The following is a 25442-nucleotide window of genomic DNA, read 5'->3' as shown; positions in this document are numbered from 1 at the left end:
GTTCTACCACTTTGAAATAGGCCATGGACCAACTACACCCTGATGACATGGAACTGTCAGCTGATCTTCACACAATGTTTACTTCTGTTGGTTCATGTTTTCACACAGCAGGCTAGGCACACACACTCATTGCTACAGTGCTATAGGCTATGTTGTTGCTCTCCATCTTCTAGACTTCAGCTCCTTGTGTAAGGGAACCTTTTCAGGTGAGTCCCTGTTGTATTTTAGGACCAGTGTTTTCCTAGTTGGCTAAATTACAGCTGGTGTTTTTGTATTTGCTTATCTGTGGTTCTTTCAAAGATTGGCTAACGGTATGGTACCGTATCGGAGCATATCTGAAATGATAACGATTAATCGATTTGACCACTTATAAGACTCATCATGTGTAGTCTGGTTCTTCCAACTGTTTTCCATTGTGGTCCAAAGGGCTGTACCTTAAATTGGTTGTATTTCCTCACTGTCAAAATGTACAACAACAAAATATTCCTCTATCCATTGCTATTGGAGTTTTCTCTGCTCCCTGACTGTTTTGATGACTGTTAGCAAACTGGATTATAAATGTAGGTCTATTCTCATTTCTACACAGTTTAGATTTTGGTGTTACAATTTCATTGGATTTAAAATTTCTATCTGTTATATGCGCCGAATACAACAGGTGTAGACTTTACTGTGAAATGCTTACTTACAAGCCCTAACCAATAATGCAGAGTTAAAAAATAAGAACATTTGCACATTTTCTTTGGAGCTTGTTTTTTTAAAATGTTTTTAAAAAATGGAACTATTATTGAACTTGGCAAGTCAGTTAAGAACAAATTCCTACTTACAATGAATAACAATAACATGGCTATATACAGGGAGTACCAGTACCGAGCCAATGTGCAGGGGTACAAGGCAGGTTATATATATATATATATATATATATATTCTTCTCAAACCACCAGCGGGCCGGATTTAATTGTCTCAAGGGCCGGATCTGGCCCGCTGGCCGCATGTTTCACACCCCTGAACTGGATGCTTTACTAAATATTGTAACATCTGTTTGTTATATGACTCAAATTATTATTATTGTCCTATTTGACTATTACTTGTTTTATGGAGCTTCTTTAACTGGAGATGGAGTCTTTTAATCTGTTAATCAAGTATTTCAGAGAGTGTTTGTCTGCAATTCGATTAATAAAAACGTTGAACTTGAATTTATTCTTCACACAGAAAGATAAGAACCCATGTCCGAATTTTTTTTGCAGTTAATTAATGCTGTCTGTCTGTGTAGAAAGGCTATAGTCCTATAATGTCTCACTAAACTATATCCTGTATTACAATGTTATTACAGTCCAACAATGGCTCCTTTCTGTACATATACTGCCATGTGTCATAGCTTGGGTACCAGTTGGTTTAGCCAGCATTCTATTCCTTGCACTCTGTTTCATTGCCAAACATTCTTTGGCACCTAACACAGAGTGAAAGGAGTGGAATGTTATCTAAACAGACTGGTACACAGACGACATGTGGCATTGTGTCAAAGAAGGTGATCTTGATCAATGGAGTCAGATTACGGAGTGGTTTCCCTCTAATCTCCCAACGGTGGAATGAAAGATGCTGGATTATGTGAGGGAGAACGGGGAAGCCAACACAGAGAAAGGGAGACAAACAAGGGAAGCCAACACAGAGAAAGGGAGACAAACAAGGGAAGCCAACACAGAGAAAGGGAGAATGAAACAGGGGAAGCAAACACAGAGAAAGGGAGACAAACAGGGGAAGCCAACACAGAGAAAGGGAGACAAACAGGGGAAGCCAACACAGAGAAAGGGAGACAAACAGGGGAAGCCAACACAGAGAAAGGGAGAAAAACAAGGGAAGCCAACACAGAGAAGGGGAGACAAACAGGGGAAGCCAACACAGAGAAAGGGAGACAAACAAGGGAAGCCAACACAGAGAAAGGGAGACAAACAGGGGAAGCCAACACAGAGAAAGGGAGACAAACAGGGGAAGCCAACACAGAGAAAGGGAGACAAACAAGGGAAGCCAACACAGAGAAAGGGAGACAAACAGGGGAAGCCAACACAGAGAAAGGGAGACAAACAAGGGAAGCCAACACAGAGAAAGGGAGACAAACAAGGGAAGCCAGGGAAAGGAGGCAGGGATTAAAGATTATTCGACCCAGGGTGCATCCAAAATGGCTCCCTATATATACCACTATAGCCTCTAAGTAATGCACTATGTAAGGAATATCAAATCAAATCAAATGTATTTATATAGCCCTTTGAACATCAACTGATATCTCAAAGTGCTGTACAGAAACTCAGCCCCAAACAGCAAGCAAGGTGTAGAAGCACGGTGGCTAGGAAAAACTCCCTAGAAAGGCCAAAACCTAGGAAGAAACCTAGAGAGGAACCAGGCTATGAGGGGTGGCCAGTCCTCTTCTGGCTGTGCCGAGTGGAGATTATAACAGAACATGGCCAAGACGTTCAAATGTTCATAAATGACCAGCATGGTCAAATAATAATAATCACAGTAGTTGTCGAGGGTGCAGCAAGTCAGCACCTCAGGAGTAAATGTCCGTTGGCTTTTCATAGCCGATCATTAAGATTATCTCTACCACTCCTGCTGTCTCTAGAGAGTTGAAAACAGCAGGTCTGGGACAGGTAGCACGTCCGGTGAACAGGTCAGGATTCCATAGCCGCAGGCAGAACAGTTGAAACTGGAGCAGCAGCACGGCCAGGTGGACTGGGGACAGCAAGGAGTCATCATGCCAGGTAGTCCTGAGGCATGGTCCTCGGGCTCAGGTCCTAAGAGAGAAAGAGAGAATTAGAGAGAGCATACTTAAATTCACACAGGACACCGGATAAGACAGGAGAAGTACTCCAGATATAACAGACTGACCCTAGCCCCCGACACATAAACTACTGCAGCATAAATACTGGAGGCTGAGACAGGAGGGGTCAGGAGACACTGTGGCCCCATCCGGTGATACCCCGGACAGGGCCAAACAGGAAGGATGTAACCCCACCCACTTTGCCAAAGCACAGCCCCCACACCACTAGAGGGATATCTTCAACCACCGACTTACCATCTTGAGACAAGGCCGAGAATAGCCCACAAAGATCTCCTCCGCGGCACAACCCAAGTGGGGGGGGGGGGGGGGGGCGCGGAGGAGATCTTTGTGGGCTATTCAGTAGCTGCTATATATACACCATCCCAGCATGGGTAACAGTAGCTGCTATATATACACCCCCCCAGCATGGGTAACAGTGTCTGCTATATATATACACCCCCCCAGCATGGGTAACAGTAGCTGCTATATATACACCCCCCCAGCATGGGAACAGTGGCTGCTATATATACACCCCCCCCCCCCCCCCCCCCCAGCATGGGTAACAGTGGCTGCTATATATACACCCCCCCCCCCCCCAGCATGGGTAACAGTGGCTGCTATATATACACCCCCCCAGCATGGGTAACAGTGGCTGCTATATATACACCCCCCCCCCCCCCCCAGCATGGGTAACAGTGGCTGCTATATATACACCCCCCAGCATGGGTAACAGTGGCTGCTATATATACACCCCCCCAGCATGTGAACAGTAGCTGCTATATATACACCCCCCCAGCATGTGAACAGTGGCTGCTATATATACACCCCCCCAGCATGTGAACAGTAGCTGCTATATATACACCCCCCCAGCATGGGTAACAGTGGCTGCTATATATACACCCCCCCAGCATGTGAACAGTGGCTGCTATATATACACCCCCCCAGCATGGGTAACAGTGGCTGCTATATATACACCCCCCCAGCATGGGTAACAGTGACTCCTATATATACACCCCCCCAGCATGTGAACAGTGGATGCTATATATATATACACCCCCCCAGCATGTGAACAGTGGCTGCTATATATACACCCCCCAGCATGGGTAACAGTAGCTGCTATATATACACCCCCCCAGCATGGGTAACAGTGACTCCTATATATACACCCCCCCAGCATGGGTAACAGTGGCTGCTATATATACACCCCCCCAGCATGTGAACAGTGGCTGCTATATATACACCCCCCCAGCATGGGTAACAGTGGCTGCTATATATACACCCCCCCAGCATGTGAACAGTGGCTGCTATATATATATACACCCCCCCAGCATGGGTAACAGTGGCTGCTATATATACACCCCCCCAGCATGGGTAACAGTAGCTGCTATATATATATACACCCCCCCAGCATGTGAACAGTGGCTGCTATATATATATACACCCCCCCAGCATGTGAACAGTAGCTGCTATATATACACCCCCCCCAGCATGTGAACAGTGGCTGCTATATATATATACACCCCCCCAGCATGGGTAACAGTAGCTGCTATATATACACCCCCCCAGCATGTGAACAGTGGCTGCTATATATACACCCCCCCAGCATGGGTAACAGTGGCTGCTATATATATACCCCCCCAGCATGGGTAACAGTGGCTGCTATATATACACCACCCCAGCATGGGTAACAGTGGCTGCTATATATACACCCCCCCAGCATGGGTAACAGTGGCTGCTATATATACACCCCCCCGCATGGGTAACAGTGACTGCTGTATATACACTGTTGGTACCAGCAATCTACCAATCTGGACCCCACTGCAATTCTGCATCTTTATCCCCCTGTTGTTCACTACTATTCCTGCCTTAATAAAGTTATAATTATGGGGGGAAATATATATTTATATTATTATATAATTATTATTTTTTTTACATTTGTTTTTCTTCTTCCAGTTGACAGAAGGAAGGATGAAGGCAGACCAGGAAGCTCCTCCCCCCTCCCCCGGATTGGAGGATTTGGCGATCAGGTGTCGGGAAGTGTGTCGGTCGTACGGGAAACTCAAAGTCCTGAGTAACCTCAACTTGACCGTACCACAGGGACACATGTTAGTAACCCACACTGACATTACAACAAAATCAGGCTTCATGTCTAAATCTTATATAAGTAAGTTAATTGAGTGACACTATTAAGTTTTAGATACTTTATGATGATTTGGACATGAAGTGTGAAAAGACTAGTATATACTGTAGTTACCTTTGACTAACATTGGATTTGTGCCACATTTCACACAATGGCCAAGTAAACAAAACCAAAGCATGGATTGCTATGATACCCTTACAAGGAATAGGGCCTTACTTCCGGCGCCGACAGAGATGGCCGCCTCGCTTTGCGTTCCTAGGAAACTATGCAGTTTTTTGTTTTTTTACGTGTTATTTCTTACATTAGTACCCCAGGTCATCTTAGGTTTCATCACATACAGTCGAGAAGAACTACTGAATATAAGATCAGCGTCAACTCACCATCAGTACGACCAAGAATACGCTTTTCGCGACGCGGATCCTGTGTTCTGCCTTACAAACAGGACAACGGAGTGGATCCCATGCAGCGACCCAAAAAAACGACTCCGAAAAAGAGGGAAACGAGGCGGTCTTCTGGTCAGACTCCGGAGACGGGCACACCGTGCACCATTCCCTAGCATTCTTCTTGCCAATGTCCAGTCTCTTGACAACAAGGTTGATGAAATCCGAGCAAGGGTAGCATTCCAGAGGGACATCAGAGACTGTAACGTTCTTTGCTTCACGGAAACGTGGCTTACTGGAGAGACGCTATCCGAAGCGGTGCAGCCAACAGGTTTCTCCACGCATCGCGCAGACAGGAAAAAACATCTTTCTGGTAAAAAGAGGGGCGGGGGCGTATGCCTTATGACTAACGTGACATGGTGTGATGAAAGAAACATACAAGAACTCAAATCCTTTTGTTCACCTGATTTAGAATTCCTCACAATCAAATGTAGACCGCATTATCTACCAAGAGAATTCTCTTCGATTATAATCACAGCCGTATATATCCCCCCCAAGCAGACACATCGTTGGCTCTGAATGAACTTTATTTGACTCTTTGCAAACTGGAAACCATTTATCCGGAGGCTGCATTCATTGTAGCTGGGGATTTTAACAAGGCTAATCTGAAAACAAGACTCCCCAAATTTTATCAGCATATCGATTGCGCAACCAGGGGTGGAAAGACCTTGGATCATTGTTACTCTAACTTCCGCGACGCATATAAGGCCCTGCCCCGCCCCCCTTTCGGAAAAGCTGACCACGACTCCATTCTGTTGATCCCTGCCTACAGACAGAAACTAAAACAAGAGGCTCCCACGCTGAGGTCTGTCCAACGCTGGTCCGACCAAGCTGACTCCACACTCCAAGACTGCTTCCATCACGTGGACTGGGACATGTTTCGTATTGCGTCAGACAACAACATTGACGAATACGCTGATTCGGTGTGCGAGTTCATTAGAACGTGCGTTGAAGATGTCGTTCCCATAGCAACGATTAAAACATTCCCTAACCAGAAACCGTGGATTGATGGCAGCATTCGTGTGAAACTGAAAGCGCGAACCACTGCTTTTAATCAGGGCAAGGTGTCTGGTAACATGACCGAATACAAACAGTGCAGCTATTCCCTCCGCAAGGCTATCAAACAAGCTAAGCGTCAGTACAGAGACAAAGTAGAATCTCAATTCAACGGCTCAGACACAAGAGGCATGTGGCAGGGTCTACAGTCAATCACGGACTACAGGAAGAAATCCAGCCCAGTCACGGACCAGGATGTCCTGCTCCCAGGCAGACTAAATAACTTTTTTGCCCGCTTTGAGGACAATACAGTGCCACTGACACGGCCTGCAACGAAAACTTGCGGTCTCTCCTTCACTGCAGCCGAGGTGAGTAAGACATTTAAACGTGTTAACCCTCGCAAGGCTGCAGGCCCAGACGGCATCCCCAGCCGCGCCCTCAGAGCATGCGCAGACCAGCTGGCCGGTGTGTTTACGGACATATTCAATCAATCCCTATACCAGTCTGCTGTTCCCACATGCTTCAAGAGGGCCACCATTGTTCCTGTTCCCAAGAAAGCTAAGGTAACTGAGCTAAACGACTACCGCCCCGTAGCACTCACTTCCGTCATCATGAAGTGCTTTGAGAGACTAGTCAAGGACCATATCACCTCCACCCTACCTGACACCCTAGACCCACTCCAATTTGCTTACCGCCCAAATAGGTCCACAGACGATGCAATCTCAACCACACTGAACACTGCCCTAACCCATCTGGACAAGAGGAATACCTATGTGAGAATGCTGTTCATTGACTACAGCTCGGCATTCAACACCATAGTACCCTCCAAGCTCGTCATCAAGCTCGAGACCCTGGGTCTCGACCCCGCCCTGTGCAACTGGGTACTGGACTTCCTGACGGGCCGCCCCCAGGTGGTGAGGGTAGGCAACAACATCTCCTCCCCGCTGATCCTCAACACTGGGGAACCACAAGGGTGCGTTCTGAGCCCTCTCCTGTACTCCCTGTTCACCCACGACTGCGTGGCCACGCACGCCTCCAACTCAATCATCAAGTTTGCGGACGACACAACAGTGGTAGGCTTGATTACCAACAACAACGAGACGGCCTACAGGGAGGAGGTGAGGGCCCTCGGAGTGTGGTGTCAGGAAAATAACCTCACACTCAACGTCAACAAAACTAAGGAGATGATTGTGGACTTCAGGAAACAGCAGAGGGAACACCCCCCTATCCACATCGATGGAACAGTAGTGGAGAGGGTAGCAAGTTTTAAGTTCCTCGGCATACACATCACAGACAAACTGAATTGGTCCACTCACACAGACAGCATTGTGAAGAAGGCGCAGCAGCGCCTCTTCAACCTCAGGAGGCTGAAGAAATTCGGCTTGTCACCAAAAGCACTCACAAACTTCTACAGATGCACAATCGAGAGCATCCTGGCGGGATGTATCACCGCCTGGTACGGCAACTGCTCCGCCCTCAACCGTAAGGCTCTCCAGAGGGTAGTGAGGTCTGCACAACGCATCACCGGGGGCAAACTACCTGCCCTCCAGGACACCTACACCACCCGATGTCACAGGAAGGCCATAAAGATCATCAAGGACATCAACCACCCGAGCCACTGCCTGTTCACCCCGCTATCATCCAGAAGGCGAGGTCAGTACAGGTGCATCAAAGCTTGGACCGAGAGACTGAAAAACAGCTTCTATCTCAAGGCTATCAGACTGTTAAACAGCCACCACTAACATTGAGTGGCTGCTGCCAACACACTGACACTGACTCAACTCCAGCCACTTTAATAATGGGAATTGATGGGAAATGATGTAAATATATCACTAGCCACTTTAAACAATGCTACCTTATATAATGTTACTTACCCTACATTATTCATCTCATATGCATACGTATATACTGTACTCTATATCATCGACTGTATCCTTATGTAATACATGTATCACTAGCCACTTTAACTATGCCACTTTGTTTACATACTCATCTCATATGTATATACTGTACTCGATACCATCTACTGTATCTGCCTATGCTGCTCTGTACCATCACTCATTCATATATCCTTATGTACATATTCTTTATCCCCTCACACTGTGTACAAGACAGTAGTTTTGGAATTGTTAGTTAGATTACTTGTTGGTTATTACTGCATTGTCGGAACTAGAAGCACAAGCATTTCGCTACACTTGCATTAACATCTGCTAACCATGTGTATGTGACAAATAACATTTGATTTGATTTGATTTGATTTACTGTACAGCACGCAGGGCAGGTGCCGTTTTTTTTGGGGGGGGGGGGGGGGTTGTCCCAGGTCTAAATCAGTAACTGACTAAAGGGGAACAATGAGAAAATGCAGTGGGACTGGCTTGGAGGTCCAGAGTTGAGTTTGAGGGCTATAGTAGATATCTATGATTTAGCTCTCATGTCAATTTTTTTTACCCAAAATTCTGTTCTCTCTTACCTTGCAGCTACGGCCTGCTGGGTCCGAGTGGATGTGGGAAGACCACGCTGTTGAAATGCATTCTGGGAACCCTGAAGATCTCCCGAGGGCACATCAGCGTGTTGGGGAAGCCGCCCGCATTTCCTGGACACCAGGTCCCTGGGAGGATGGTGGGGTACATGCCACAGGTACACTGTTATCAAATCAAATCAAATGTATTTATATAGCCCTTCTTACATCAGCTGATATCTCAAAGTGCTGTACAGAAACCCAGCCTGAAACTCAAAACAGCAAGCAATGCAGGTGTAGAAGCATGGTGGCTAGGAAAAACTCTCTAGAAAGGCCAAAACCTAGGAAGAAACCTAGAGAGGAACCAGGCTATGAGGGGTGTCCTCTTCTGGCTGTGCCGGGTGGAGATTATAACTGAACATAGACAAGATGTTCAAATGTTCATAGATGACCAGCGTGGTCAAATAATCAGTTACTTAGGAATAGAGTCATAACCAGGGGGTGTCATCCTCCATGGTCCTTGGTTAAGGTTAGGGTTCGGGTTAGGTAAGGGTTAAGGTTGGGGTAAGGGTTAAGGTTAGGGTAAGGGGTTAAGGTTAGGGTAAGGGGTTAAGGTTAGGGTTCGGGTTAGGTAAGGGTTAAGGTTGGGGTAAGGGTAGGGGTTAAGGTAAGGGTAGGGGTTAAGGTTAGGGTAAGGGGTTAAGGTTAGGGTTCGGGTTCGGGTAAGGTAAGGGTTAAGGTTGGGGTAAGGGTAGGGGTTAAGGTAAGGGTAGGGGTTAAGGTTAGGGTAAGGGGTTAAGGTTAGGGTTCGGGTTCGGGTTAGGTAAGGGTTAAGGTTGGGGTAAGGGTAGGGGTTAAGGTAAGGGTAGGGGTTAAGGTTAGGGTAAGGGGTTAAGGTTAGGGGAAGGGGTTAAGGTTAGGGGAAGGGTAAGGGGTTAAGGTTAAAGGGACATTTTTTAAAAATCAACTTGGGCCTTCTGAGTGGCGCATTGGTCTAAGGCGTCACTACAGACTCTGGTTCAATCCTAGGCTGTGTCGCAGCTGGCCACGACCGGGAGACCCATGAGGCGGTGCACAATTGGTCCAGCATCGTCCGTGTTAGGGAAGGGTTTGGCCGGCCCGGGATGTCCTTGTCCCATCACGATCTAGCGACTCCTTGTGGCGGGCCGGGCGACATCGGTCGCCAGCTGGACGGTGTTTCCTCCGACACATTGGTGCGGCTGCCTTCCGGGTTAAGCGGGCAGCGTGTCAAAAAGCAGTGTGACTTGGAGGACGCATGACTCCTGACCTTCGCCTCTACCGAGTCCATACGGGAGTTGCAACGATGGGACAAGACTGTAACTACCAAATGGATATCACGAAATTGGGGAGAAAAGGGAGTTAAAAAGTACACCAATTTAATACTTGTAAAAAAATGTCCACTTCATGTTCATCATCTCCAGCACCACCACAACATCAGCATATGTTGAAATGGAGTGTTTCTATGTTTTCTAGTAAAAACATTAGAGTAAGATAAGTGTTTTCAATGACATCATCAGTGTGCATCATGTGATTTTAGCCAATTATGAGCAGGCATTGCCTAGTAATTGTCTACTTATCTTCCTCTATCTTTTTTTACTGCAAATCATACAAACGCGCCATTTTCACATATGTTTATGTTGGGGTGGTGCTGGTGATGATAAATATGAATTTGAGACATTTAAGGGAAGGTTAGGGGTTAGGGTTGGGGTTAAGGTTAAGGTTAAGGTTAAGGTTAGGGTTATGGTTTAGGATGGGGATGTCCCAAGGATCCCGGATAGCACTGACCCTTCCCCCATGATACAGAAGAGGTATCTTGTGTTACTGGCCTGCTGTACTAGACTCCTAACTTTGACTGGGCAATGAGACTCTCCTTTTCACTGAAATGAAACCTGGGCATAAGCAGCAGAGCTCCGCGAGAGGTTCACGCTACTCAGCGTAAAATTACCTTCTGGTTCTATTTCCAAGATTTCAACTAACAGCTCACAGCCGAACACTTGATTAACACAACACACCAAAACACAACACACCAAAACACAACACACCAAAACACAACACACCAAAACACAACACACCAAAACACAACACACCAAACACAACACACCAAAACACAACACACCAAAACACACCAAAACACAACACATACCATGACATACCATTGTGTTTGTCCTTTAGGACCTGGCGTTGTACAATGAGTTTACCATCAGTGACACTCTGACGTTCTTCGGAAGGATCCACGGCCTGTCAGCTACGGACACCCAGGCACGCATGGACTTCCTGGTGGACTTCCTGGACCTACCTCACAACAGCAGCCTGGTTGGAAAACTCAGGTAATTAGGGCTGCAAAATTCCAGTATCTTTCCCAAAGTTCCCAGGATTTCCAGAAACCTTTCCTTCAGCTTTCGGAGCATTGTTAATTCGATGCCATTTTATTTACGAGCTGGAATGAATAATACTCCATGCTAGCTCCTTTAAAAAGCAACAACGCTGCACATACACCAGGGTGGTACCACTCAATACGTGTGTTTTACGTCCCTTTGAGAAGTTGTGCACCAATATTGAGTTTTAAAAGCCTGTGATATCAAATTAAATGTCCTTTAATATAGACCACATTCATTTTTAATGTGAATAAAGGCAAACTAATGTGCCAAAATTCTGCATTGTGACATGTCCCTCCGTCAACCCTGGTGTAATGCTCCGGGTGTCGTGTGTGTGGAGTCAGACGCAGGAGACAGAGAGTGCAAGGCTGTGCTCTTTTAATGCACCAACGCACCACAGGGTGCTCACAATAATAACGGCCCCAAACACGGGGAATGAGAAAGGTACAACTGAAATTTCACGACCAGGAACAAACACGTTACAACACGCTCTACATTAGAGTCTAAGGTTACAATCATTAATCCCGCACAACAAACAGGCGGGCCGGCTGTCTAATAAAGACAAACTAATCATTCACCAACAGGTGCTACCAATAAACATACAAGGAGGGGGAGGAAAGACAATCAGTGGCAGCTAATAGGCCGGTGACGACGACCGCCGAGCGCCACCCGACCGGGAAGGGAAACCACCCTCGGTCGGACTCGTGACACCTAGGAAGATGTTAACATACTTAACCCCAACATTTCTCCAAGTTTCACCATCATTGTAAAGCCCTAGTTATGTTGTTGTTTTGACAGTCATTTCAGAAGATTATTATTTATTTATTGTTATTAGTGATTCATTTACTTCTGTCCCTCATTTTAAGGTCCACCTTGTTACGTGAACTGACCTCTTTTAATATGGTGAAACTTTTAATTTTTTAAATAATCATTGAACATCTAAAAGTCAAATCACAGAGTAAAAACAGGTGAGCTGTTTCTTCTCTTTTTATCCATGTTCTGGTGTTTTGTGGTGGGAAACGGCATGGCAACAAGACTTTGGGGTGACCATCGCTGATTGTGAATGGGAAACGGCATGGCAACAAGACTTTGGGGTGACCATCGCTGATTGTGAATGGGAAACGGCATGGCAACAAGACTTTGGGGTGACCATCACTAATTGTGAATGGGAAACGGCATGGCAACAAGACTTTGGGGTGACCATCGCTAATTGTGAATGGGAAACTATTCCCACTAATGCCCCAAAAATTATGATATTCCATTTAAAAGGATAAATAAATTACAAACTACACCTGCCCCAAAGATAAGCAGCACTTGGTACTTATGCACATGTCTTCTGATACTGTCCTGTAGTTAATGATTTGGAGAAAGAGGTGGAAAGGGACATTTCAAACATTTTGGGCTCTCCAGTTGGTCTATAGGGGGTTTCAATCACCTACCCCTGTGTCTAGACTATGGCTGAGTCCCAAATGGGACCATATCCACAGTATTTTGGGCTCTCCAGTTGGTCTATAGGGGGTTTCAATCTCCTTCCCCTGTGTCTAGACTATGGCTGAGTCCCAAATGGGACCATATCCACAGTATTTTGGGCTCTCCAGTTGGTCTATAGGGGGTTTCAATCTCCTTCCCCTGTGTCTAGACTATGGCTGAGTCCCAAATGGGACCATATCCACAGTATTTTGGGCTCTCCAGTTGGTCTATTGCGGGTTTCAATCACCTTCCCCTGTGTCTAGACTATGGCTGAGTCCCAAATGGGACCATATCCCCAGTATAGTGCACTACTTTTGACCAGTAGTGCACTATATAGGGAATAGGGTGCCGTTTGGGACTCAGTATATCTCATTTTGATCTGGAGGAAAAGTGCACTACAACCAAGAGAGATAGAAAGAGAAGGAAACGGTTTCACCCTGAGGAGGTTTATGTTTGTTTGTCACGGGCTTCTGTCATGTAAAAATGCTGTGGAGTCAGCCCGCCCTGTCTGAAACTAAGTAGGTGTTATGCAACAGACATTTGCCAAGATGTCAATGCCAAAAAGAAGGCTCCCTCACTTCCATCAAAACAACTCCTCAATGATTGCTTATTACTCTTAGCTGTAACAGTAAGAGTACACAGCAAACTGGCCAGTATTACCTGGCGTTGATTATTCAGGGTAACATTTCTAGTGTTGATTCAGGAGTTAAATTAACACTTGGTGGTGTTAAATAACCCCAGTGTTGGTGTTAATAACCAGAGTTGATGAAATGGTCGTTCCAGTTTATTGCTTTAGATAGTCTGATATTTTAGTCTTCCCAACTCTGGCAGTTGCAGGTGAATAAAAATTCTACATTTTGGATATCCCCTGCTCTGTCTGGATATCAATAGGAATGACACATCACTTTGTAAGCCAGCATAATGTGACTTGCTGAACTTGATGTGGCCTGTAAACCATGAGTTGTAGGCCACTGTATCAGGGTAAAATTAAGCCTTCAAAATAAGGCATTAAGAAATTAAAGGGATACTTCAGAATTTTGGCAGAGGCCATTAGAGGTAGTTTCGCAAGCCACTAAAATTAGCACAATGACTGGAATTCTATGGGAATCTACTAGCATTGCCAAAATCCCGAAGTATCCCTTTAAATAATTTATATTTAATGACAGCATATTCACTTAGGACAGGGATGGGCAACTGGCGGCCCATGTGGATTAACAGTTCTTCACTTCAATCAATCAATCAATCAAATGTATTTATAAAGCCCTTCTTACATCAGCTGATATCTCAAAGTACTCTACAGAAACCCAGCCTAAAACCCCAAACAGCAAGCTATGCAGGTGTAGAAGCACGGTGGCTAGGAAAAACTCCCTAGAAAGGCCAAAACCTAGGAAGAAACCTAGAGAGGAACCAGGCTATGAGGGGTGGCCAGTCCTCTTCTGGCTGTGCCGGGTGGAGATTATAACAGAACATGGCCAAGATGTTCAAATGTTCATAGATGACCAGCAGGGTCAAATAATAATAATCACAGTGGTTGTAGAGGGTGCAACAGGTCAGCACCTCAGGAGTAAATGTCAGTTGGATCTTCACATCCGGTCGTTCAGAGTATCTCTACCACTCCTGCTGTCTCTAGAGAGTTGAAAACAGCAGGTCTGGGACAGGTAGCACGTCCGGGGAACAGGTCAGGGTTCCACTTGTTATTTCAGGCTCTGATTGTCACTCAATTTGCCCATGTTAGCTAACCATTTTAGATTGGGAAGTTAGTCTAGGGCCAGCTATTTAAACTTGTACTAATCAATGGCAAAATGTGTAAAATTGCAGGAAATGGACCCGTATAGACACTGGAACAGTGTTAAACTGCTGTGTAGCTATCGTCATGGCATCAGCTCATGGGAATCTGAATAAAGATGGAAGATTACTCTTGGATAATAACTGTTAGATCTGGTATAATAACTCTTAGATCTGTGTGTGTGTGTGTGTGTGTGTGTGTGTGTGTGTGTGTGTGTGTGTGTGTGTGTGTGTGTGTGTGTGTGTGTGTGTGTGTGTGTGGTGTGTGTGGTGTGTGTGTTTACAGCGGAGGGCAGAAACGGAGGGTGTCTCTAGGAGCAGCCTTACTTCAAAACCCCCAGTTATTGATTCTGGATGAACCCACAGTCGGGGTGGACCCTGTGCTGAGAGCCAAGTATGTACTGGACACACACACACGGACACTCACATTCAACCAAAACCAAACTGAAAACCCAACTATTGTACCCAACCTCATGCCTTCAAAGACCAGTCTTACACCTTTGAGTGCTGATCTAGGATCAGATCCCCCCTCTTATTTATTATGATTTAAATGGCTAAACTGATCCTAGATCAGCACTCTGAGATGTTTCGTGGATAAAGAAAACCCAACCAAGTCAGTGTTTCCCAGGTAACCCAGGCAGGTCATCAGGCTAAGACTGCATCCCAGATGGCCCCCTATTCCCTATGTGGTGAACTACTTTAGACCAGGGCCCAGAGGGTGCCTTTTGGGGGCCCAGAGGATGCCTTTTGGGGGCCCAGAGGGTGCCTTTTGGGGGCCCAGAGGATGCCTTTTGGGGGCCCAGAGGATGCCTTTTGGGGGCCCAGAGGATGCCTTTTGGGGGCCCATAGGGTGCCTTTTGGGAGCACAGAGGATGCCTTTTGGGGGCCCAGAGGATGCCTTTTTGGGGGCCCAGAGGGTGCCTTTTGGGGGCCCGTAGGGTGCCTTTTGGGTCACAGATTAAGACATCTTTATGGTGGTAATCAAATCATATCTGCACGAAGTTAGTTTATTTGTTGTGTGACGCTGAAAGGTGGTTCTCTGAACTGCACTCATGTGATGAGTAACCTTGCCTGAGACCTCAAGACCTGCGTTAGCTCCCCAAGCTAATGCCTAGGCTTCAGCTCAACGGGACACGTAGTCTTTTGGTGCGCAGATGATCACATTTGCACACTCTTTCTCTGTATCTCTACTGCTCGAGGTACAGTACAACATTGTCCCAAACAGCACCCCATGTCCTGAATAGTGCAATATTTTGGACCAGAGCCCTGGTTATAAAAGTGCACTTTATTGAGAATAGGGTGCCATTTGGGACCATAGGGTGTGCCCTTAAACTGAGTTGTGTCATGTGTCCCTGTAGGATCTGGCAGCATCTAGTAGAGATTGTGAAAACTGGAAAAGTATCAGTCGTCATCACCACTCACTACATAGAGGAGGCCAGGCAAGCCAACGTGGTAAGATACAGTCTATATACATGATAACTACCTACTGATAGACACTACATAGAGGAGGCCAGGCAAGCCAACGTGGTAAGATACAGTCTATATACATGATAACTACCTACTCATAGACACTACATAGAGGAGGCCAGGCAAGCCAACGTGGTAAGATACAGTCTATATACATGGTAACTACCTACTGATAGACAACTCCCTACTGATAGACAACTCCCTACTGATAGACAGCTACCTACTGATGGACAACTCCCTACTGATAGACAACTCCCTACTGGTAGACAACTCCCTACTCTATATACGTACATGCCATCTATACTGTCTCAATACTCTATAACATACTCTATACTGTCTCTATACTCTATAACATACTCTTTACTATCTCTATAGTCTATAACAGTCTCTATACTGTCTCTATGCACTATAACAGTCTCTATACTGTCTCTATACTCTATAACGGTCTCTATACTGTTTCTATACTCTATAACAGACTCTATACTGTCTCTATACTCTATAACAGACTCTATACTGTCTCTATACTCTATAGCAGACTCTTTACTGTCTCTATACTCTATAACAGTCTCTATACTCTATAACAGTCTCTATACTGTCTCTATACTCTATAACGGTCTCTATACTGTTTCTATACTCTATAACAGTCTCTATACTCTATAGCAGACTCTTTACTGTCTCTATACTCTATAACAGTCTCTATACTCTATAACAGTCTCTATACTGTCTCTATACTCTATAACGGTCTCTATACTGTTTCTATACTCTATAACAGTCTCTATACTCTATAACAGTCTCTATACTGTCTCTATACTCTATAACGGTCTCTATACTGTTTCTATACTCTATAACAGTCTCTATACTGTCTCTATACTCTATAACAGACTCTATACTGTCTCTATACTCTATAACAGACTCTATACTGTCTTTATACTCTATAACAGTCTCCGTACTGTCTCTATATTCTATAACAGTCTCTATACTCTATAACATACTCTATACTGTCTCTATACTCTATAACAGTCTCTATACTCTATAACAGTCTCTATACTGTCTCTATACTCTATAACAGTCTCTATACTTTCTCTATACTCTATAACAGTCTCTATACTGTCTCTATGCATTATAACAGTCTCTATACTGTCTCTGTTCTCTATAACAGACTCTATACTGTCTCTATACTCTATAACAGTCTCTATACTGTCTATATGCACTATAACAGTATCTATACTGTCTCTATACTCTATAACAGCCTATATACTCTCTCTATACTCTATAACAGTCTCTATACTGTCTCTATACTCTATAACATTCTCTATACTGTCTCTATACTCTATAACAGTCTCTATACTGTCTCTATACTCTATAACAGTCTCTATACTGGATTTGGAATCAAATGTTTAATGTGAGGTGACAGTATGAATGTCACCTTTATTTGAGGGTATTTTAATACATATCTGCTTTACCGCTGAGAAATGAAAGCACTTTATGTATCTAGTCCCCACATTTAAAGATGTCATAAGTATTTGAACAAATTCACTAATAGTGTATTAAAGTAGTCAAACGTTTTAGAATTGGTCCCATATTCCTTGCACACATTGACTACATCCAGCTTGTGTCTCTAAATGTATTTTTTAAATGTAACCTTTATTTAACTAGGCAAGTCAGTTAACTTCTTGATTCTACTTGAGACGCATATGTCTCAAGTAGGCACCTGGAAATGCAAATGCGCTACGCTAAATGCTAAATGTACTCGTTAAAACTCAAACCTTGATCAAAATTCACAAGCAGGGTATTGAATTAAAGCTACACTCGTTGTGAACCTAGCCAACAAGTCAGATTTTTAAAATGCTTTTCGGCGAAAGCATGAGAAGGTATTATCTGATAGCATGCACCACCTGAAAATGCCTGAATGCGACGTAAACAAAGACTCTACTTATCCGACGCAGCACAAAACGCAGAAATAAAATATAAAACATTCATTACCTTTGACGAGCTTCTTTCTTGGCACTCCTATATGCCCCATAAACATCACTATTGGGTCTTTTTTTCGTTTAAATCGGTCCATATATACCCAAAATAGCTTTCTATGGAAGCTGTGTCATTCAGAAAAAACATTGTTTTTTAACGCTGCATCATTTTTTAAAATTAAAAAAGTCGACGATAAACTTTCACAAAACACTTCGAAATCCTTTTGTAATCCAACTTTAGGTATTAGTAAACGTTTATAATCTATCAAAATGATTACAGGGCGATGTATATTCAATAGCTCCTCATCTGCAAATCAATGGCTGCCATTGTCCACATTTACAGCGTCCTGGTGGAGACTGGAAGAAACGGATGCCAGATACTTGGATTTTCCAACAAAAAATTCAATTGAAAATGACGACAATCGCGACATCGTGTGGAATTTGTATGAATTGCATGCAGGTCGATATTAAATTTTGTCCTCTTTTAACAACCCATGAAAGTGACTTATGGAAATTATTTTTAGCTTTCAGAGAGCAGTTTTTCTTGCGTTTTTCAATGAAACACACGATCTGTTATAGTCACAGCCGTGATTTAACCAGTTTTAGAAACTTCAGAGTGTTTTCTATCCACACATACTAATCATATGCATATACTATATTCCTGGCATGAGTAGCAGGACGCTGAAAAGTTGCGCGATTTTTAACAGAATGTTCGAAAAAGGAGGGGGTAGAAGTAAGAGGTTTTAAGAACAAATTCTTATTTACGACGGCCTACCAGGGAACAGTGGGTTAACTGCCTTGTTCAGGGGAACAGTGGGTTAACTGCCTTGTTCAGGGGAACAGTGGGTTAACTGCCTTGTTCAGGGGCAGAACGACAGATTTTTACCTTGTGAGCTCGAGGATTCAATCCAGCAACTGGGGCTACCTGTCGCCCCAAACTTTACAAACTTGTTGGATGCATTTGTGGTTTCATTTGGTTTTATTTCAGATTATGTTTTGACCAATAGGAAAGGTGACATGATGACTGGCCATGAGCCAAGCCTTGATATTTATACCATGAGCCAGAGATGTCACCTTTCACAATAAACCTGTCCTCACCTGTCACAAAAAAACCTGTCCTCACCTGTCACAATAAACCAGTCCTCACCTGTCATAATAAACCTGTCCTCACCTGTCACAATAAACCTGTCCTCACCTGTCACAATAAACCTGTCCTCACCTGTCATAATAAACCTGTCCTCACCTGTCATACTAAACCTGTCCTCACCTGTCATAATAAACCTGTCCACACCTGTCATAATAAACCTGTCCTCACCTGTCATAATAAATCTGTCCTCACCTGTCATAATAAACCTGTCCTCACCTGTCATAATAAATCTGTCCTCACCTGTCATACTAAAACAAGTCTTACTGGTACAAATATTTTATGACTAATTCATCTTTCCTTATTCCTCGCATCCTCTCTCCTCGCCTCGTTCCTCAAAACTCCATTTGGAATGACTGCTGTTTTCTATCTCTCCAGGTGGGTCTGATGAGGAATGGCCGAATGCTGGCAGAGGGGGAACCAGAAACCTTGATGAAACAGAACAGTGCTGCGGTGAGTAGCCAACAACAGTGTATACAATTTACTTAGAAGAATATTTTGTACATTTCGCACTGTATGGACAGGCAAGCGGGAGTATAGTAGAAACAGGGATTGAATGGCGGTTTATATTAGAGTATATTTAATGTGACTGATGCCAGGAGTGTTACCACTAGACAACAATGTTCTGCAGGCAGTAGCCCTACATTGACCCTATTGCCTCCTACCATCCAATCACTGCAGACTTTGGAAAAAGCTTTGTGAGACGTCTGACTGTTGATGTCTGACTGTTGATGTCTGACTGTTGATGTCTGACTTTTGATGTCTGACTGCCTTCCCAGTAATCAAAATTATATTGAAAAGACGTCTTAAAAACATATTTTCCAGATGTTCATTTTAGGTTCTGAATGACAGGTGAAAATACATACAGTACCAGTCAACAGTTTGTACACACCTACTCATTCAAGGGTTTTTCTTTATTTCTACTATTTTCTACATTGTAGAATAATAGTGAAGACATCAAAACTATGAAGTAACACATATGGAACTTTTGACTGGTACTGTATGTATTTTCATCTTTCATTCAGAACCTAAAATGAACATCTAGAAAATATGTTATTTTTTTAGACGACTTTTCAATATAATTGTGCCTACTGGGAAAGCAGTCAACAGTCAGACATCTCCCACAGCTGTAGGAACGCTTTCTCCAGAGTCTGCAACGGATGGATGAGTAGGTGTGTCCAAACTTTAGATCGGTACTGTATTTTCCGGACGTTTAAAATACGTATTTTCCCGGGAGGTGGAATTCGGGTTCGTTTTTGGTTCTAAATGAAAGTTGATACGTATTAATTAATACGTATTATCCAGACATTGAAAATATGTGTCAGAGTCGTGTGTATAGGTGGCAGGGAAGTCAGGCGCAGGAGAGTCAAACGGAGTGTAAAATGGAGTCTTTTAATAATTGTCCACGTAACATGCTCCATAACACTAACATGAACAGACATAAACAAACATGGGTACGAGGACCCGTCGCGCACCTACACCACATAAAACAACACTGACATAAAAATAAAACAATCTCTGACAAAGACATGAGGGTAAACAGAGGGTTAAATACACAACATATAATGAATGGGATTGAAAACAGGTGTGTGGGAAGACAAGACAAAACCAATGGAAAATGAAAAATGGATCAATGATGGCTAGAAGACCGGTGCCGTCGACCACCGAGCACCGCCCGAACAAGGAGAGGCAACAACTTCGGTAGAAGTCGTGACAATATGTATTTTCTGGACAGTTCTGAATGAGTTGAAGAGACGTAATTTTGGTCATCGATTTAAACTGCACATACTGTACATTCTCAATGAAGTTTGCGTTATATCAGAGTAATACTTTTTAAAATCCATTTAATATAAGAAAGAGGAGCCATGTGAAGATGACGTCATATCATATTTCTTATTGCGCCAATCTGTAAGTCACTTATGTAAGCTGTTTCAAAGGCTTTAAAACGGGCAGCAATGACGTCCAAAGTGGTCCAACAAACGGAATAAACCAACAAACCAGTTCAACTACAAGAACCTTCTCAGTAACGGTTACAGAATTATTTTTTTTCTTGCTATGACTTTGAGATGTTGTTGTTTATCAACCTTAGTTGAATGCACTGACTGGAAGTTACTCTGGACAAGAGCGTCTGCTGAATGACCAAAATGTAAAGGTTAATGTAAATTATTCGAATGCTCTCCGCCCCCAAGCAAGTACACATTGGGTCAGTCCAGACCAGACCAAATCCGAACAAATCATAGACGTCTAGGCTATGTTTCACAAGTTTGAACAGCACAGTACAGTAGAGCACAGTACATTACGGTACGGAGGACAGTAGAGTTTAATTCAGAAGAGTAGAGTACAATACAATACAGTTTAATTCAGTACAGTAGAGTACAATACAATACAGTTTAATTCAGTACAGTAGAGTACAATACAGTACAGTTTAATTCAGTAGAGTAGAGTACAATACAATACAGTTTAATTCAGTACAGTAGAGTACAATACAATACAGTTTAATTCAGTACAGTAGAGTACAATACAATACAGTTTAATTCAGTACAGTAGAGTACAATACAGTACAGTTTAATTCAGTAGAGTAGAGTACAATACAATACAGTTTAATTCAGTACAGTAGAGTACAATACAATACAGTTTAATTCAGTACAGTAGAGTACAATACAGTACAGTTTAATTCAGTAGAGTAGAGTACAATACAATACAGTTTAATTCAGTACAGTAGAGTGCAGTACAGTACAGTTTAATTCAGTGCAGTAGAGTACAATACAATACAGTTTAATTCAGTAGAGTAGAGTACACTAGAATACAGTAGAGTGCAGTACAGTTTAATTCAGTAGAGTACATGAGGGTGAAATACAGTACAATATACTATATTATACTCTACTGTACTCTACTGTACTAAACCACTTTTCTTTCATGTACTGTACTCTGCTGTGTTCTACTGTGCTGTGCTATCCAAACTTGTTAAAAATAGATGTCTATGATTGGCTCAGATTTGGTCCGGTCTGAACCTGTCCGTGGACGTTGAAATCAAGGCCGGGCTGGACAGCACAAGTCCAAAAGACGCCTGCGTCGGTCCGTGCTTAGTTGGTTCTGTGTTGACCACTGATCATATAAACCCTTGACTGTGTTATCTGTGTGTTCAATTGACTGTGTTGTCTATCTCCTCTACTGCCCCATCCAACCACTGCAGACCCTGGAGAAAGCCTTCCTGCAGCTGTGTGAGACCTCAGACCAGGTGGGCTCCAAACACAGCACCTACCCTCAGGGTGGGGTACTAGAGAGCGGCCAATCACTCGAAAGCGGCCGGGAAGAGATTCAACTAATCCTGGGAGTCGGGCCGGGACCAGTTGAAGAGCTGCCCAAATACTCAGGTAAATGTAGGGTTGTATGGACACTACACTGTATATACTCAGGTAAATGTAGGGTTGCATGGATACTATACTGTATATACTCAGGTAAATGTAGGGTTGTATGACACTACACTGTATATACTCAGGTAAATGTAGGGTTGTATGGACACTACACTGTATATACTCAGGTAAATGTAGGGTTGCATGGACACTATACTGTATATACTCAGGCAAATGTAGGGTTGTATGGACACTATACTGTATATACTCAGGTAAATGTAGGGTTGTATGGACACTACACTGTACATACTCAGGTAAATGTAGGGATGTATGGACACTACACTGTATATACTCAGGTAAATGTAGGGTTGTATGGACACTATGCTGTATATACTCAGGTAAATGTAGGGTTGTATGGACACTATACTGTATATACTCAGGTAAATGTAGGGTTGTATGGACACTATACTGTATATACTTAGGTAAATGTAGGGTTGTATGACACTACACTGTATATACTCAGGTAAATGTAGGGTTGTATGACACTACACTGTATATACTCAGGTAAATGTAGGGTTGTATGGACACTATACTGTATATACTCAGGTAAATGTAGGGTTGTATGGACACTATACTGTATATACTCAGGTAAATGTAGGGTTGTATGGACACTATACTGTATATACTCAGGTAAATGTAGGGTTGTATGGACACTACACTGTATATACTCAGGTAAATGTAGGGTTGCAAAGTTGTCTTGAATTAAATTTCCTAAGATATTTAATACTGTGTGTGTGTTGGGTTGGGTTTTACTATCTTTGTCGGGACCAGAAGTCCTCACAAGGATAGTAAAACATGGAAAATTCAGACAAGTGGGGACATTTTAGGCTTAGGGGTTAGGTTTAGGGTTACAATTTGGGTTAGAACTAGGGTTAGCAGTTAGAGTTAGGAGTTAGGGTTAGGTTAGGGGTTAAGGTAAGGGTTAGGTTAAGTGTTAGGGTTAGGAAAAATAGGATTTTGAATGGGAATCAATTGTTTGGTCCCCACAAGGATAGTAAAATGTGTGTGTGTGTGTGTGTGTGTGTGTGTGTGTGTGTGTGTGTGTGTGTGTGTGTGTGTGTGTGTGTGTGTGTGTGTGTGTGTGTGTGTGTGTGTGTGTGTAGCGGACTGGAAGGTACGAGTCAGGCATGTGATGCCAAAGTGGAGGAACATCGCAGCTCTGATTATCAAGACCACGGTGCGGATGAAGAGAATGCCTGGGTGAGGAGGATGAGGATGAATTAAAGGAGTAGAATGAGCTGGAGGAAGACAGACACGATAATGATGAATATGATGATCCCTTAAATCTTCCAAACAAAATGTCTGGAATACCTGGGAATTCTGGGAAAGTTGACAGAATTCTGCAACCCCAGTCTGATTGCATTGTATCTGTCCAGGTCCCTGTTTTTCCAGTTCCTTCTGCCAGTCATGCAGATCTCTCTGATGTGTCTGTGTATCGGAGGAGACCCCAAAGGAATACAGGTGGCTGTGGTCAACAATGATACCTCCTCCAGCTCCTATAGCCAATCCCTGCTCTCCTTCCTGGACAACTCCAGCGTGCAACAGGTACTGGACCAATCGGTTTTCTATCTCCCACACTGTCCTGCTGGTCAGACTTAGTCCACTAGATGGAGGAATAGGGTGTAACACTGTCCTGCTGGTCAGAGTTAGTCCACTAGATGGAGGAATAGGATGTAACACTGTCCTGCTGGTCAGACTTAGTCCACTAGATGGAGGAATAGGGTGTAACCCTGTCCTGCTGGTCAGACTTAGTCCACTAGATGGAGGAATAGGGTGTAACACTGTCCTCCTGATCAGACTTAGTCCACTAGATGGAGGAATAAGGTGTAACACTGTCCTGCTGGTCAGACTTAGTCCACTAGATGGAGGAATAGGGTGTAACACTGTCCTCCTGGTCAGACTTAGTCCACTAGATGGAGGAATAGGGTGTAACACTGTCCTGCTGATCAGACTTAGTCCACTAGATGGAGGAATAGGGTGTAACACTGTCCTCCTGGTCAGACTTAGTCCACTAGATGGAGGAATAGGGTGTAACACTGTCCTCCTGATCAGACTTAGTCCACTAGATGGAGGAATAGGGTGTAACACTGTCCTCCTGGTCAGACTTAGTCCACTAGATGGAGGAATAGGGTGTAACACTGTCCTGCTGGTCAGACTTAGTCCACTAGATGGAGGAATAGGGTGTAACACTGTCCTCCTGGTCAGACTTAGTCCACTAGATGGAGGAATAGGGTGTAACATTGTCCTCCTGGTCAGACTTAGTCTACTAGATGGAGGAATAGGGTGTAAACCTAGCTATTGTCACTGATGGTGTCCCCTGTCCCTCCCTGCCCTAGGTGAACCGTTCCCATGCTGAGGCTTTTGCAGGGGCCTATAACGGAGAGTACTGGGCCGTCATCGGGTTTGGAAAGAATTTTACCAGCTACCTGACCAAGAGGTGAGACCTACCTCTGGACCTGTCTCTAGTCTAGTCTCATCTTCTTCCCTTGTTCTCCTGTCTTCTCTTCTCTCTTCTGTTCTGTTCGGTTATCTTCTTTTCCTCTCCTCTCCTCTCCTCTCCTCTCCTCTCCTCTCCTCTCCTCTACTCTACTCTACTCTACTCTACTCTACTCTACTCTCTTCTTGCCTCTTCTATCTCTTCTCTTAAATCACTGTCCATGACTTGCAATGCTGTTGAACTTTAAGGCCACCAGTGTCAAGATTCTTCCCTACAGCGTAATGGAAACCTGTGCACCTTCCAGCTGCCAATGTGACAAAGCATTCCACTGTCTTACACACACCCACACACAGACAGATAGACAGACAGACACACACGGACAGACACACACACAGTGATGTCAACAAGGCATCTAACGTGATGATGACTCTGTGGTGAGGAAGGGTACACCAGTCACCAGTATGTCTGTCTGTGACAGTGTGTATCTGCATGGATTCCTCTTCGTATGTGTGAGTGA

The 25442-nt window shown here is 43.9% G+C and overlaps 1 protein-coding gene across 1 annotated transcript; it reads left to right on the top strand.

The window, feature by feature from the left end:
• Positions 1 to 119: 119 nt before the first annotated feature.
• On the top strand, positions 120 to 24925 carry LOC139399450 (ABC transporter G family member 23-like; the record flags this gene model as incomplete). The annotated part of the gene is made up of 11 exons (XM_071144861.1): positions 120 to 206; positions 4766 to 4917; positions 8866 to 9025; positions 11040 to 11194; positions 14784 to 14891; positions 15856 to 15949; positions 19454 to 19528; positions 22269 to 22449; positions 23592 to 23688; positions 23865 to 24033; positions 24825 to 24925. Coding segments are annotated over exons 2-11 (1277 nt in total), but the record flags the coding sequence as incomplete, so codon positions are not given.
• Between the last annotated feature and the right edge of the window lie 517 nt (positions 24926 to 25442).

This window comes from Oncorhynchus clarkii, unplaced genomic scaffold (assembly GCF_045791955.1).
Source record: "Oncorhynchus clarkii lewisi isolate Uvic-CL-2024 unplaced genomic scaffold, UVic_Ocla_1.0 unplaced_contig_13040_pilon_pilon, whole genome shotgun sequence".
NCBI lineage: Eukaryota > Metazoa > Chordata > Actinopteri > Salmoniformes > Salmonidae > Oncorhynchus > Oncorhynchus clarkii.
This window is presented reverse-complemented; position numbering and strand designations above follow the sequence as displayed.